Genomic DNA, 17,127 nt, shown 5'->3' on the forward strand with positions numbered 1-17,127 from the left:
TGATCCAATATATTGTATTTCCTATCTGGGCTCTTCGTAATGAATTGTTGAATAAGTGCTCCATATTGGTTTGTTATTTTCCATTATTATAAAAGGGACACAATTGCACGCTTAGTACTGCAAAAAGGCGAGTTAAGTGTGCACAATGTTGTTGTGGAGCATGAGGGAGCAAGCATGTGTAGAAGGGGGACACAAAGGCCAAAGATGTTGGTGATTAAGTATACCTCCTACTGGCGATGACACTTGGGTTTGCTTCCTTGCACGGCATCTAAGCTAATTACAGTTAATGAATGCGGCTTCTGATTTTATGGTTACAATCTCTCTCTTGTCCATCCGCCTGATATTGTTCGTTGGTTATGGCATCAATGTAGTAAGGTGCTGCACAATGCCAGCCTTGCTGTTGCACTGTGCTATTAACGGGGTAACAACTCCTTAACAAAGCAAGACTGAAGCCATAAATCTTCAAGTGCTCATGAGCTGAATGGAATTACCTTCCTTTGCACTGTCATTCTGAACAATGACTCTCAACTGCCTTTTCTTTTTAAAAAAATACACAGTTGGGCATTATTTTAACTTTGTGCAGCCAGATTTTTGCTGGTTGTTGTGTCCTGTGTTTATCGTTGTGTAAGCATAGGAAGTGTAGAATAGGGAAATGTCATTCAATCCACCAGGCTTGCTCTTTCCAATGAACCAACAGCACTGGAACTCTTTTCATCCCTATTAATGATGTAACAAAATTAGTGGAAAATACCTCGTACCTGTGTGTAATATTCCTGTATTAGTTTAGCTGCAATGTTAACAAACAGATGTAATTTGCTTGTTCCCCGCTGTATTTCTACGTTGGAGGCTACTCGTGTGGACATGATTTGGTGTTGTTGCACCATCTGAATTATAAGCCAAATCTTCCTCCATCCTGTAATGGTGTCTCTACTCCACCACTGGCAACCGGTCTAATTACTGTGGAGCATTTGTATGAATGATTTCCATTGTGCAATGAGGCTTCGATAATGTAACAATGCACAGCTTCAAAACAGGCGCACAATTCCAGCTGCAAGCTTTGGTCTAGATGTTAAACCTGCCTTGACTTTAGCACTTGCATTCCATCAAGCCTTTGCTTTTGTTTTAACATAATAGCCAGAGGAATGGGTCAAACATTTGCCCACAAATATCGCTGACAAGAAAAGCAGCGGAACTATCCTGGCTAATATTTGTCCCTTTCGTTTAAATAAAATCTGCTCATTTATCTCCTTGCTTGGGACCTCACTTTGCGCAAATAGGCCGTTGCATTTTCTTAACTTGCAAAAGTGATTACATTTCAAAGGTAACCAGTTGGGCTATAAAGCACTTTGGGTTGTCCTCTGGTCAGCGAGGCGCGGCAGAATGATTTCTTTACGCACTGTTTGGCTGTAATGGCAAGCAGAGATTGAATGTTTTCGCAGCCAGACGCTTTGCAGTAAGTCTGGGGAGAGTGATTGGAACCAAGGGTACACAAGTAATTCAAATAGATACATAGAGGCTGGATTTTGCAACTCTCCGGGATGCAGTGGAACTTGCCTGTAGACAGTCAGCAGCATATCTAGCTTTCCCTCGGTAACACACTTCACAGAGCCAGCCAGCTGAACATTAGTTTCCATGGGAAATCTCCCTTCTGCATGATGCTTAAAGCAATTGGGCGTTCAAAGCGATTTTTGTTACAGAAATTCAGCTCAAAGGGAGGCTATTTCATATAATTGCCTGTGTTATTAAGCAGTGTCTGCTCTTTTCCTTGCAAGTTAAATAACTTCATTCCTCTAACACAATTCTGCTTTAAAAACTGTGATTGACTGCAAGGTCATCCCAGTTGTAGTGATGCACATTCTGACCCCCCCCCCCCCCCCCCCATATGCAAATTGTTCCTTTAAACTTCCCCATTCATACTTGACTAATCCTAAATTTATGCTACATTGCACCAAATAAAAAGATCTTTTATTTCTACCCCCTTAAACCTTAAAATTTTTTTGAACACTTCGACATGGCCATTGGTTCTCCAATAATCATTCCCTAGATTTCCCAAGTCTCCCATCCAGCCTATTTTCCCATACCCTCTTATTTTCCAAGCTCCACATCCTGACTATGGCAACATTTTCATTGCTGTATTTAACAGTCTGTACTTTTGCATTTTAAGATCCTAGTTTTATGGGGTTCTCAGTCACAATTTTAATGTTTCACATATCCACATCCCTTAGTCTTTATTGAGAATTTTAGTTCAAGGTTTATTTAGTTTAGAGATACAGCATGGAAACAGGCCTAGTACTATGCCTATACATACTAAAATCTGAAGAAGGGAAACGTCACCTATCCATGTTCTCCACAGATGCTGCCTGACCCGCTGAGTTACTCCAGCACTTTGTGAAACGTCACCTATCCATGTTCTCCACAGATGCTGCCTGACCCGCTGAGTTACTCCAGCACTTTGTGAAACGTCACCTATCCATGTTCTCCAGAGATGCTGCCTGACCCGCTGAGTTACTCCAGCACTCTGTGAAACGTCACCTATCCATGTTCTCCACAGATGCTGCCTGACCCGCTGAGTTACTCCAGCACTCTGAAACGTCACCTATCCATGTTCTCCAGAGATGCTGCCTGACCCGCTGAGTTACTCCAGCACTCTGTGAAACGTCACCTATCCACCTATCAATGTTCTCCAGAGATGCTGCCTGAGCCGCTGAGTTACTCCAGCACTCTGAAACGTCACCTATCCATGTTCTCCACAGATGCTGCCTGAGCCGCTGAGTTACTCCAGCAAGCACTCTGTAGACCTTTTTGCCATACATCTTCCCTGCCCCATTTAAAATTACAGGGGGATTTCCATAAGAGTTTGACACAGTAGAGACATCCCCAGCAGATAAGAGGTGATGGTTGAAAATGCAGTCTGTATTAGCAACTCTGATGTCCTGAATTCAGAGATTAAAGCACGAGCTCCCGGCTTTTTTGGCTGATGAATTGGGGGGTGGGTTGGCAAGGAAGAGCACCATTAAAGCAAGCAGCAGCGTTCTTTTGAACACCCAACCGCGTTGACCTTTGAGAGGAGGAACCATCCACTTTCCCCCAGCGTGTAGACATGCGAATCCCACACTGTGGTTACTTTGACCAGGCAATGCAAATGCAATGCAAAAAACAGCCACTGAAGTGCACCCTGTGAGCTAATTGTATTGTGAAGCGTGGTGTAGCTAAATGCCTGTAAAACAGCACCACACTTAGCACAGCAAAATCAAGCCCTTGGCTTTTATGGCTTTGTTTTGCAAGCGATGAAGTGTGAAATGCACTGAGGCCTTAGATTTTGTAATGTGAAAGAATACAAACCTTTGCTTATGGTACAAATCAACCATGATCTATCACATGGTGAGGGCAAACTGTGAGGATTGAATGGCCTAATCATAATTCTATGTTCCTATGTATCTAATTATTATGAGGCAATTAACCATATCCTGATTTTCAAAGGTATTTCCCTTTGCGTGTTTTTTGCAATGCACCTCAAATCAAATGTGGAAAAGTGTTTCACTTTTGTGGCCATGTTACCTTGCAATATTAGCAAATTTTGCTCTGTTCTACAGCATGAGGTACCAGAAAAGTACCTTTCATCTGCAAAGTATACATCACATGGCTTTGTCCCAGTCTTTGTTTTTGTGCCTACTGGTGTAACCTCCGTTGCCCTGTAATTCTGTACTGCGCTAAATGAAATGCAAAATGCAACTGCCAGTGAGCCATCCAACCCCAGCCATTTTGATAGCAAATGAACGTGACCCCATTAGAATCTTGGGGACCTTCGACACCATTTATTTTCCTTTTGCATCTGTCTGTTCCAGTCACTTTTGATATTTTGTATTGTAGTCTATGACTGATGTGGTAGGAAACCCAGAGGAAGAGCGCAGAGCAGAGTTCTACTTCCAGCCCTGGGCTCAAGAGGCTGTCTGCAGATACTTCTATTCCAAGGTAAGAATATAACAAGACCAGTCCATCATTGGACAAGATCTTTGTTCCAGTTTATGTAACAGAACTTGCATTGGGTCAGGCAACATCTCTGGAGAATATAGATAGTAGATATTTAGAGTGGCACAGCGGTAGAGTTGCCTGCCTCACGGCGCCAGAGACCAGGGTTCCATCCTGACTACGGATGCTGTCTGTACAAAGTTTGTACGTTCTCCCTGTGACCATGTGGGTTTTCTCCGGGTGCTCCGGTTTCCTCCCACACTCCAAAGACGTGCAGGTTAATTGGCTTCTGTAGATTGTGATTTGTCCCTAATGTGTAGGATAGTGCTAGTGTATGGGGATCGCTGGGCGGCATTGACTCAGTGGGCCGAAGGGCCTGTTTCAGCGCTGTGTCTCTGAAGTCTATAGGGTCAGGACCCTTCTTCAGACTGCAGGGGTGGGGAGAAGGAAAGCTAGAAGAGTGGTGGGGCAGGACCACGCCTGGCAGGGCATAGGTGAACACAAGGGGTTGGGGGGGGGGGGGTGGTTTCTGGGCAGATTGGGGGGGGAAGAGATGACTGCAAGGTGAGCCAGGGGGAGGGGGGGTCGGAAAGGTGAGGGGGGAGGGTGTTTGTTCGGGGTTACCTAAAGTTGGTGAATTCTTGGTTGTAAGTGGAATATGAGGCGTTGTTCCTCCCGTTTGCATGTGACCACACTGGCAATGGAGGAGGCCCCATTTCACTGTGGTATCTGAGCCTCGTGGGATTGTGGGCACTGGGTAACTTGGGCTCATGAGCAGAAATAGCTGTTTGATTTAATGTCATAAGTTGTAAGTTGAGAATTTATTGCCACGTCATTTCATATTCATATTCAATTTTTAATTTTTTTTCGTTTACCTTTCTATTTTCGGCAATGGCTACAGCCTTCAAAATATATCACTTTTAGTTCAGGGATTAGTTTATTGATTGAAAAGTGCATTGATAATGTTCCATACTGTTCCAGCTCTTTTCAATTAACCTTTTTGAAAGAAAATTCCAAAACATGCGATAAATAAAGGTGAATGCTGAGAAAGATTGTTCTTATTTAAAAAACACACACTTTTTGTTCTCTGACCCGTGAGCCATCGATGTATTGTGGGCACGTATTCAATGCGGTTGTGTAGCTGTTGAATTGGCAGCTATTTTAAGCAATAGTGCATCAGTAGTGGTATAGCCAAAATAACACATGCATTTAGCATTAAGGTACAGCATTAAACAAGAAACATTGGGAAAGCTCTGGTTGTGCAAAAGCTACCTGGGGCCATGTAGATTTCCCCCTTGCTTGATAGCACCATCTCCAGTGCCTGTTACCTTTTGAAGTCAGGACAATGGACAATAGGTGCAGGAGTAGGCCATTCGGCCCTTTGAGCCAGCACCGCCATTCAATGTGATCATGGCTGATCATTCTCAATCAATACCCCGTTCCTGCCTTCTCCCCATACCCCCTGACTCCACTATCCTTAAGAGCTCTATCTAGCTCTCTCTTGAATGCATTCAGAGAATTGGCCTCCACTGCCTTCTGAGGCAGATAGTTCCACAGATTTACAACTCTCTGACTGAAAAAGTTTTTCCTCATCTCCGTTCTAAATGGCCTACCCCTTACTCTAAAACTGTGGCCCTTGGTTCTGGACTCCCCCAACATTGGGAACATGTTTCCTGCCTCTAATGTGTCCAACCCCTTAATAATCTTTTATGTTTCAATAAGATCCCCTCTCATCCTTCTAAATTCCAGTGTATACAAGCCTAGTCGCTCCAGTCTTTCAACATACGACAGTCCCGCCATTCCGAGAATTAACCTCGTGAACCTACGCTGCACGCCCTCAATAGCAAGAATATCCTTCCTCAAATTTGGAGACCAAAACTACACACAGTACTCCAGGTGCGGTCTCGCATACGGCTGTTGCTGAAAATGCATCCGAGCAGGAGCCCACTCAGCCATCGAACCTGTTCCACTGCTCATTGAGATCACAGCTGATGTATGGGCAGGGTCATAGGGTCATGAAACAGGCCCTTCGCCCATCCCTTCCATGCTAATCAAGCTGCCCCCTCCAAGCTAGTCCCATTTGCCCAGCGTTTTGGCCCACATCCCTCTAAACCATCCTGACACTCCATATGCCAACCTTTGTCCCATTATCCCTATCTCTTTATACTTTTGTTTAAAAAAAGTACTGACAATTTTTGATATGAAATTATTGACCAGTATAGTTGCTGCCTCACAGCACCAGAGACCTGGGTTCGATCCTGACCATGGGTACTGTCGGTATGGTGTTTGTACGTTCTCCCCGTCACCTGCGTGGGTTTTTTCCGGGTGCTCCGGTTTCCTCCCACACTCCAAAGACGTGCAGGTTTGTAGGTTAATTGTCTTTTGTAAATTGTTCCTTGTTTGCAGGATAGAACTAGTGTACGGGGTGATCGCTGGTCGGCGTTGACTCGGTGGACCACTGGGCCTGTTTTCTGCGCTGTATTTCTGAAGCCTCAAGCCTTATTCCTATCTTTTTTTATCTTTGTTTCACAAAGTTCAAACAATTGCTGATTTGAAATTTTTGACCAGTGTCAATTGTAAGCAATTTATGTCACCCAATGTCTGGCTTTGCTTTTGAAAGTAAAATGCAAGCAGAACATCCTTGGAAAAACTCAGCAGGTCGGGCGTCATCTGTGGAGAGAGAAACAGATTGAATGCTTCAAGTCAATTACCTTTCACGGTTGAGGTTCCGGTGCAAGGTCGTTTTCCTGAAACATTAACTCTGTTTCTCTCTGCACAGATGCTGCCTGACCTGCTGAGTATTCCCAGCATTCTGTGTTAGTCAGATTTTCAGTATGAACATTTTTTTTGTTTTTCATATCATATCATATATATACAGCCGGAAACAGGCCTTTTTGGCCCTCCAAGTCCGTGCCGCCCAGCGATTCCCGTACATTAACACTATCCTACACCCACTAGGGACAATTTTTACATTTACCCAGCCAATTAACCTACATACCTGTACGTCTTTGGAGTGTGGGAGGAAACCGAAGATCTCGGAGAAAACCCACGCAGGTCACGGGGAGAACGTACAAACTCCTTACAGTGCAGCACCCATAGTCAGGATCGAACCTGAGTCTCCGGTGCTGCATTCGCTGTAAAGCAGCAACTCTACCGCTGCCCTACCGTTCGGTGTTTTACACCAGGAAAGGCTTGCACTCACCAGGCTGTGTGCCTTTCCATTTCCTGTCTATTCCTCCCCCTCTTCTTTTAGCCTTTAGAGAAACAGCGCGGAAACAGGCCCTCTGGCCCTGTGAGTCCGTGCCGACCAGCGATCACCCATTCGCACTAGTTCTATCCTGCACACTAGGGACAATTTACAGAAGCCAATTAACCTACAAACCCGCACGTGTATGGAGTGTGGGAGGAAACCGGAGCATCCAGAGAAAACCCACGCAGGTCACGGGGAGAAGGTACAAACTCCGTACAGACAGCACCCGTAGTCTCTAGCGCTATGAGGCAGTGGCTCTACCTCTACACCACTGTGCTGCCTCTGGGAAGGAAGTAGATTGAAGGGCTAAGTGAAGAGCTGCTGACACTTGGATTCTCTGTCGGGCTGGCCGCCATTTCATGCCCTCCCTGCTTTCTCCAGAACTCTCATTTGGGGTCTTGTGTATCATCTAATTAGGTCGAATGTGATCGCGCTCTCCTCACCCAGCAACCATTCCAGAACACAATCATTGTAGCGTACTGTTTCTGCTTGCTGTGCTCTTTCCTTTACCGTGTCTTCACCCTAACGTTTTCTCTCCCGTCTCTCTTGTTTTAGGTGCAGCAACGGAGGCAGGAGCTTGAACAAGCCCTCGGCATCCGCAATACATAAAAAAATCTCCGTGGCCTCATCCCCATGTGTGTCGCCAGGTTGACACAAGATGTCTGGGTTCAAGGTTGAACACAGTTTTATATGTGCACAAAGATTTCTGTTACAGTGTACAAGCTGTAGTACTACATGCATCACTTGCACAAAATAAATCACCACATAGCCCTTGTACTCCTGAAGTGTTCTTTGCTACCTTTTATTACAACTGACATGTTCCCTTTAGAAAAGAGCATAGGATTAGAAAGTAAAGTGAGCTTATTATATCTATATTTAGGGAAATATAAGCCACGATTGGTTGACCTCAGTAGCTACATAAAGTTATATTTAAACAACCTAGTACTACTACTAATAGCGATATATTAGCATTCTAGATCGGATAACTAATTTGCTTTTGTTGTAATTTTTCGTACCTACGAGGCTTTGTGTTGAAAGTAAGGGAATATTTTGATGATTATCAGCTACTTACCACCCACCCTCAAAGGACCACGCACTGCTTTGATCAAAGGAGTGCTTCTGAAAATCAGAGTGGTGATGTTTGCAGCAGTATTGGTACCTGCCTGAAGGCAGGACAGTGCCTCTTTGCCCCTTCACGTTAGAGCTTTGCAACGCCACTTGCCAGCTGTTAGGGCCATGTTAGGTTGCAGTGTTTACTGCATTTTTTAGAAAAATCCTTTTTAATAAAAAAAACTAGCTTCCAAGTAAAAAAATGATTAATCCTACTGTTGACAGATGATTCTGTCGTGTTGCTTTCAGGCTAACTTCTAACCTGCATATGTTCTGTTTTCACTTTCTATGCTTTGAAATTTATCTTGTTAGTTTTTGACAAGTAACAAGTTACACGTTTAACATAGGTTTTTCTCTCAAGTTAGTGAATGACTTTAAAGATCACTCCAGTGCGGCTTAACACACTGGGTTGAATGTATTGTATGTATTTTGCTTTGTTGTTCTTGGCTCCTATCAGAAGTTTTAAGGCCAGAAATGAAGGGATAAATTTGTCTGGCTTTAGACAAAAAAAATCTGTTGTGTACAATTCTAATTGAAAAAATGACCAGCTGATTTGTCCGATGCATTTAGAAAGGTATTATGTATGTTGCCTTGTTTATGTATTGTTTAATACCAACTGAAGGTTGGTGCCCTGGAAATCTTCCTTGTACTTTGTATTAGTCTTAATAGAACTCAGTACAATTCTACTGAAAGGTGACAGTACTAACTGTAGCACAATTTATTTTGTTTGGGGACCTTTCAAGGCACAGCCACTCAAGTTTTGTCCTTGCTATGTCTTACCTCTGCCTTACATGTAAGGGAAAGCCAGCCTAATAGTTTTGAAAACTGCAACAGTTGGACTGAATCTTCATAGGAGTCAATATTTTGTAGTGATTTAAAGGTTAATTCGTTTTTTTAAGAAGTGAAGTAGTGATGAACTGATACAGGCCTCCTACCATTCACTAGCATTGCAGCAGCTTGTGTGAACCCTCTTTGCATGTAAGACACGTTATTATTGCCAAGTTTCATTCTGAGACCTTGAAATATATTTCTTGACAGAAGCCCGTTGCAATTTGATTCTGCTTTTCAATTTGGAAAGAGTTGATGCCAATCCCTCAAATGTACAAAAGTCAAGTCTGCCCTGCCCTTTTTAAAAACAAAATTAGTTGGGAGAGTAGGTGATGCAAATTCCTGTGGTTTAAACAGAGGCATGCGTCTACATTAACGCATGTCAGCAGTCAATAGCGTCGCATCCACTCTAAGGGACACTGTTCAAGTACTCTCTGACATTTAGTAGCCAGCCTTTCAGGTAGGAACCAGCTGGCTCAGAGATTGGACAGTGCCTGCGATCAGTGATTGAAAGCAGGACCAAAAAAGTTTCATTTTTAAAAAACGTACAATTTTACACCCGCGTGAGAAGAGTGATGTCCCCTGGCCGTGACAGCAGGTTCAGCAGGCACTGTTGACACGCTAATCCTTTATTTCTGCTCTATGACCTGTGCACGGTAGAGCTGCTGCCTCACCGCACCAGACCCTGGTTCAATCCTGACCACGGATGCTGTCTGTTCGGAGTCTGTACGTTCTCCCCGTGACCTGCGTGGGTTTTCTCCGGCAGCTCCGGTTTCCTCCAAAAACGTGTAGGTTTGTAGATTAATTGGCTTCTGTAAAGATTGTAAATTGTCCCTAGTGTGTGTAGGATAGTGCTGGTGTACGGCGATCGTTGGTCGGCGCGGACTCGATGGGCCGAAGGGCCTGTTTCCGCGCTGTATCTCTAAACTAAACTAAACTAAAAAGTCCAGGCAGTACTTTCTTGTTATCTTTGAAATTTCCCCCTCTTGAAATCCAAGGTTCACATTTTCTCTTCAAAGCGAATGAAAGATTTAAAATGCATCTCCGAAAAAGCGTGGATGGTGTGCAGTTATCCTTGGGAAATCACTGGATTACTGCTCCCCTGCCATGTAATAATTAAGCCATGCATGAACAACAAAGTCCCACATTCACCTGCTGGTTTCTTCACAGCAGGGTCTGGGGTCCTGAGCTCGGCCTCTATGTCCCCAGGGTGGAAGAAGGAAAGAAAGAATTAGTCAGAGTCACTTGCTGGGCACCCTTCAGTGTTCCATATCTAGGCTTGCTGCTGAGTAATTGATTTGAAAAGGTGAAAAGGGACCATGCCAATATCCACAAAATCATAACTTGAAGCATTTGAAAGGGTTGGAGGGGGCAGATCTTTCAAACTATCATAGGAGGGACCGAAAACTATGACACTTGGCTATCTTCTTCAAGAACTGACTAGCTGGCAATCACAGCTGTAAATGAATCTGTTCTGCTTCCAAAGACAGTGAAAGCTTTTTCCTCGATTATGCTGCTATTCGATACTTAAGCTGAAGGATGTTTGAGGCAGGCGGGAGCTGTGTTATTTGATGGCATAAGTCTGATCTGTATTGCTTTGGTGCTGATGGGTCTGTGTTATTCCAGTTAGCTACCTCTTCAGATGTTGAAGAAACAAAATGGAAGTAATTTGTCTTTCCATGTACAGTATGACTGTGGTTAGGATGGGAATAGTCACCAACCGAAGCAGTTGAACCTTCACAGTTATGCTGCAAGAAACTGTATTTTTACTGAGTAACATTTTGAGGGACCATTTTTGTACTCCATGCTTGTATGTGTCACTCAGTTTTAATAAAACCTTCAACACACAATACCACAGTCTGGTTTATTGCATCTAGTGCTGAAGTCCTATAGTGTCTTAAGGCACATTTACTATTTTGTTCAGTGCATGGTGACTGAGTTTATATTTATAATTTCTTTTAAATATCGATTGCTGATTGACCCACGGCTTCAGATCTAAAGCAGTTTATATTAAGCACAGTGGTTGCCTGCTGCACCGTGAAAGGGGTGGGTTTTGTAAAATTATAGCCAGTTCCGATGTCTGAATGATTCAGTGCTGTACCAGCGACACGTTGGCGCAGTGGGTAGAGCCGCTGCCTCACACCACCAGCGACAGGAGTTCGTTCCTGACCTCGGGTGCTGCCTGTGTGGAGTGTGCACGTTCTCCCTGTGACCGCACGGGTTTCCTCCCACATCCCAAAGACATGTAGGTTAATTGGCCCTTTATAAATTGCCCCTAGTGTGCAGGGAGTGGATGAGAAGGTGGGGGGGAAAACATGGAACTAATGTGTCGGTGTGGACTCTGGGCCAATGGGCCTGTTTCTATGCTGTGTAGGAAAATAACTGCAGATGCTGGTACAAATCGAAGGTATCACAAAATGCTGGAGTAACTCAGCAGGTAAGGCAGAATCTAGGAGAGAAGGAATGGGTGGCGTTTCGGGTCGGGTCTGAAGAAAGGTCTCTGCCCAAAATGTCACCCATTCCTTCTCTCCTGAGATGCTGCCTGACCTGCTGAGTTACTCCAGCATTTTGTGAATAAGTACCTTCGATTTGTACCAGCATCTGCAGTTATTTTCTTACACCAGCATTTTGTGATACCCTATGTTTCTATGCTGTATCTCTAAATTAAACTAAATGCCAGTGCAGACATTTTGATTTCATTGTTTTTTTGAAACCATCTTTTTTTTTCTCTCGGCTATGTCATGGGTAAAAAATAGCTGAGAATTGAACAGATTTGAACGGGTATTGATATTCTGTGTGAACTCAGTGGGCCAAAGTATCAGTAAACTAAACATTTGTAGACGTTTGATTCCAACCAGATTTTTACACCATTGGTCTGTATGTCAACTACATCTTTACAAAACATACTAATCTGAATGAAATTGGCAATTTGTTTGTTTACATATTTATTGACCCACAATAAATCCAGTTGGTATATTGTAGCCACTAACCATGCAATGGATTCCTTGCATGACTGAGACAAATGAGTCATTTGAAATCTGCTGCGCAAAATATGGAGTTTTATTTCCTAATATGTGCAGGAAGGAACTGCAGATGCTGATTTAAGATAGACACAAAGTGCTGGAATAACTCAGCGGGACAGGCAGCATCTCTGGAGAGAAGGAATGGGTGACGTTTCAGGTCGAGACGAAAGGCCACCCATTGCTTCTCTCCAGGGATGCTGCCTGTGTTACTCCAGCACTTTGGTCCATTAGAGAGTCAGAGTGGACAGCTATGTGCTGAGCCGGAAGAAATGGGGGAGATATTAAACAATTTCTTTTCTTCGGTATTTACCGAGGAGAAGGATATTGAATTATGTGAGGTAAGCGAAACAAGCAGAGTAGTGATGGAAATTAGGAGGATCAAAGAAGAGGAGGTACGGACACTTTTGAAGAATATAAAAGTGGATAAGTCTCCAGGTCCTGATAGGATATTCCCTAGGACATTGAGGGAAGTTAGTGCAGAAATAGCAGGGGCTATGACGGAAATATTTCAAAAGTCATTAGAAACGGGGATGGTGCCGGAAGATTGGCGCATTGCGCATGTTGTGCCGTTGTTTAAAAAAGGTTCTAAAAGTAAACCTAGCAATTATAGACCTATTAGTTTGACGTCTGTGGTGGGAAAATTAATGGAAAAGATACTTAGGGACAATATATATAATTATTTGGATAATCAAGGCCTGATTAGAAACAGTCAACATGGATTTGTGCCTGGAAGGTCATGTTTGACTAATCTTCTTGAATTTTTTGAAGAGGTTACCAGGGAAATTGATAAGGGCAAGGCTGTGGATGTTGTCTATATGGACTTCAGTAAGGCATTTGACAAGGTTCCACATGGAAGGTTGATTAAGAAGGTTAAATCGTTGGGTATTAATAGTGAGGTTGCAAGATGGATTCAACAATGGCTGAATGGGAGATACCAGAGGGTAACGGTTGACAATTGTATGTCAGGTTGGAGGCCAGTGTCTAGTGGAGTGCCCCAAGGATCTGTGTTGGGTCCACTGTTGTTTGTCATTTACATTAATGATCTGGATGATGGTGTGGCAAATTGGATTAGTAAATATGCAGATGATACTAAGATAGGTGGAGTAGTACAAAGCGAATTTACGGAAAACTCTGCTTTAAGTGTCGAATAGGTCAGGAGGATAGTGAGGTAGATTTTCAAAGTCTACAGAGAGACTTGGGCCTTTTGGAAGGGTGGGCTGAAAGATGGCAGATGGAGTTTAATGCTGATAAGTGTGAGGTGCTGCATTTTGGTAGGACAAATCAAAATAGGACGTACAGGGTAAATGGTAGGGAATTGAGGAATGCAGTGGAACAGAGGGATCTGGGAATAACTGTGCATTGTTCCCTGAAGGTGGAATCTCATGTGGATAGGGTGGTGAAGAAGGCGTTTGGTATGCTTGCCTTTATAAATCAGAGCATCGAGTATAGAAGTTGGGATGTAATGTTGAAATTGTACAGGGCATTGGTGAGGCCGAATCTGGAGTATGGTGTGCAGTTCTGGTCGCCAAATTATAGGAAGGATGTCGACAAAATGGAGAGGGTACAGAGGAGATTTACTAGAATGTTGCCTGGGTTTCAGCACTTAGGCTACAGAGAGAGGTTGAACAGGTTGGGTCTTTATTCTTTGGAGCGTAGAAGGTTGAGGGGGGACTTGATAGAGGTTTTTAAAATTTTGAGAGGGACGGACAGAGTTGACGTGGGTAGGCTTTTCCCTTTGAGAGTGGGGAAGATTCCAACAAGGGGACATAGCTTCAGAATTGAGGGACAAAGGTTTAGGGGTAACATGAGGGGGAACTTCTTTACTCAGAGGGTTGTGGCTGTATGGAATGGACTTCCGGTGGAAGTGGTGGAGGCTGGCTCGATTTTATTATTTAAGAGTAAATTGGATAGGTATATGGATAGGAGGGGATTGGAGGGTTATGGTCTGAGTGCAGGTAGATGAGACTAGGTCAGGGAGAATGGTCGGCGTGGACTGGTAGGGCCGGACAGGCCTGTTTCCATGCTGTAGTTGTTATATGTTATATGTTATATGTTTGTCTATCTTTTATTTCCCATTACTCTCTGGTACAAAACATTTTGGGCGTTGGTGACCTCAACTTTGCAAATACATGAGAGGAAATTATAAAATGTTTCTGTTTGAATTCTGACAGGCGAGCAAAGGGGTCTTAGATGCCTTGCTGTGAAATATAAACACATATAACCAAATCCTTTCACTCTCTGCACACTCTGGACTTTCAATACGGGCCGTAGAAAGAACACATGCTGACTGCACATTGTACCTGACAGCTTGATTGCAAAAAGAAAATCGCTAGGTATGGCTTAATTTTGATTCTTGCTGATTTCCAAAAAGCTGCCTGTGCTCGCTGAAAACTTGTTTTTGACATTGTGTTTGCAATGTATAAAGCTAAGCATGTATCTGTCATGCTGCCTATCCACAACACGCAGAATAGCGGCTAATTAGTAACCAGAAATCCTGCCGATATATAGATTTTGTGCCTTTCAGGACTTGAATGGTTATGTTCATAGTCCTGCAGGGAAAGTGTTTATTCAGGTCAGGCAAAGGTGCCCAATTATTTTGTCTTGAGCCTTTTTCCTTCGTACTGTGGCAGCCCTGAAGTCCGTTAAGCAACAATTTAATGCCATTTTTCGAACATTCTGCAATGGGTTGCTCAGCGCAACAATGAGGCTCACCACTTAGCCGTGGGAGTGCTGTAGTCATGAAAGTCAGCTCGACTCCACAGTGTTTGCAAAAATAACATCAATTCTGTGGACATCACACAGATCATTTGGTTAGCACGGTGGCGCAGCGGTAGAGTTGCTGCCTCACAGCGCCAAAGACCCGGGTTCCATCCCGACCACGGGTGCTGTCTGCACGGAGTTTGCACGTTCTCCCCGTGACCTGCGTGGGTTTTCTCCGAGTGCTCCGGTTTCCAACACATCCCAAAGACGTACAGGTTTGCAGGTTAATTGGGTTCTGTAAATTGTCCCTTGTGTGCCGGACAGAACTAGTGTACAGGGTGATTGCTGGTCGGTCGGGACTTCTCAACTCAGTACAGGGAGAAGAACTGGTCTGGTAATGGTTGGTGGGCCGAAGGGCCTGTTTTCACATTGTTTCTCTGAAGTAAATTAAAAATGTTGCTTTGGGTTGTTTAATTGTTCTATTGGAAACTGCATTAGCAATGAGCTTGAATGATCGTCTCAGCTGATTCACTATTTTTTGATATCCAGAATACAGGGCAATGGGTCAGCTCAGAATATGAGAGGGGATCTTAGAGACATATAATATTATAAAAGGACTGGACAAGCTAGATGCAGGAAAAATGTTCCCAATGTTGGGGGAGTCCAGAACCAGGGGCCACACAGTCTTAGAATAAAGGGGAGGCCATTTAAAACTGAGGTGAGAAGGAACCTTTTTCACCCAGAGAGTTGTGAATTTGTGGAATTCTCTGCCACAGAGGGCAGTGGAGGCCAAATCACTGGATGGATTTAAGATAGAGTTAGATAGAGCTCTAGGGGCTAGTGGAATCAAGGGATATGGGGAGAAGGCAGGCACATGTTACTGATTGTGGACGATCAGCCATGATCACAATGAATGGCGGTGCTGGCTCGAAGGGCCGAATGGCCTCCTTCTGCACCTATTTTCTATGTTTCTAATATCAAGATAACTTTGATAACAGTTTGAGCAGGCTGATGGGGTTTTAACTAAAGGACAGTATGGAGAGAAGAAGTGGTATGATAAAGCCCGTGTGTATGAAAGAGCCACCATAGAGTGTGGGAGGCTAACCGTACAACGCTTGTACACGCCTGAGTGGTTACACTGGTGCCTTCTGGCCGTGCTTTCACTGTGCAACTGTTGCAGGACGTGGCTCGTCATCAGCTGAAGGGCTTTGCCACCCGGCTGGTGGGCGGCAGCTTGTGACGGAGTCGGCATCCACAAGCACAGTGGCACAGCGGTAGAGCTGCTGCCTCACAGCGCCAGAGACCAAGGTTCCATCCCGACCGCGGGTGCTGTCTGTGTGTGCGGAGTTTGTACGTTCTCCCCGTGACACCGGGTGCTCCGGTTTCATCCCACATTCCAACGACGCGCATGTTTGTAGGTTAATTGGCTTTTGTAAATTGTCCCTAGTGTGTGTAGGATGGAGCTATTGTAAGGGGGTGATCGCTGGTCGGCACGGACTACTCCGTGGGCAGAAGGGTCTGTTTCCACCCTCTATCCATAACCTAAACAAATAAAGGAAATGGGGGATCAAGATCGTCCTTATGCCCTGGCTGCTGATGTCGTCCCTTTCTAAATGATCCGGGAGAGTCCGGCATGTGAGCCTGGGTAACATGCCCCCCCCCGGAAGTCCCCCTGAAAACGTGGCGCCAATGTCGGGTGAGGCAGCCGACCTCGACCTCATCGACACTTCCGCGCCGATTAGCGGGTCAAATCTGCCCCGCGTGGCCGATACTCTGGAACTCCGGCCCATAGCCGACTTTGCAGGCCGGTATCTCGGGCCCTCGGCGGCCGACGCGGAACGTTCCGGTATCATTTACCACGTCTCAGAGGACGTGACCTCTTGGTCCGGCAACACGGATAATCTGGAAAGCCTCTGGAACCAAGGATGCTGGAAAATCTGGTGGAGCTGTGCAGCAAATCTATCCCCCCTTGGACAGCTTCAAACCTAATGGTGTGAACTTTGAATTTTCCAATTTGAGGTGACTGACCTATCTACCCTGCTCCAGCTTTGTGCAGCCAATGAATAAGCAGTACGCCAGGTTGAGTCAAAGCAGCCAGGGTTTGGAAGCCTAGTCTATCACAGAGAGAGTCAGATGGGTGCCTCCTGAATGCACTCGAGCAAAGAGATACAGCATCACCTGTGTGCAGTACCACTGCTGCCCCTTGCAAAACCTTACTGGAACTTGTCAAACTTGGCCTCAAATCCC

General features: G+C 44.5%; 1 protein-coding gene across 5 annotated transcripts in view; it reads left to right on the forward strand.

The window, feature by feature from the left end:
- The window catches only part of LOC144611918 (SWI/SNF-related matrix-associated actin-dependent regulator of chromatin subfamily D member 1), an 89,917-nt gene that overhangs the window by 36,794 nt on the left and 35,996 nt on the right, over positions 1 to 17,127 (forward strand). For 2 of the 5 annotated variants that reach the window (XM_078431244.1, XM_078431246.1), the window contains exons 12-13: positions 3,871 to 3,972; positions 7,775 to 10,996. The exons of the other annotated variants lie outside the window; for them this stretch is intronic. In XM_078431244.1, the coding sequence (XP_078287370.1) occupies positions 3,871 to 3,972; positions 7,775 to 7,828 (156 nt within the window). In that variant the 3' untranslated portion in view covers positions 7,829 to 10,996. Of the gene's footprint in view, positions 1 to 3,870; positions 3,973 to 7,774; positions 10,997 to 17,127 lie in introns of those variants that run through there. 5 annotated transcript variants of the gene reach the window in all.

Source organism: Rhinoraja longicauda, chromosome 42, assembly GCF_053455715.1.
Source record: "Rhinoraja longicauda isolate Sanriku21f chromosome 42, sRhiLon1.1, whole genome shotgun sequence".
Taxonomy (NCBI): domain Eukaryota; kingdom Metazoa; phylum Chordata; class Chondrichthyes; order Rajiformes; family Arhynchobatidae; genus Rhinoraja; species Rhinoraja longicauda.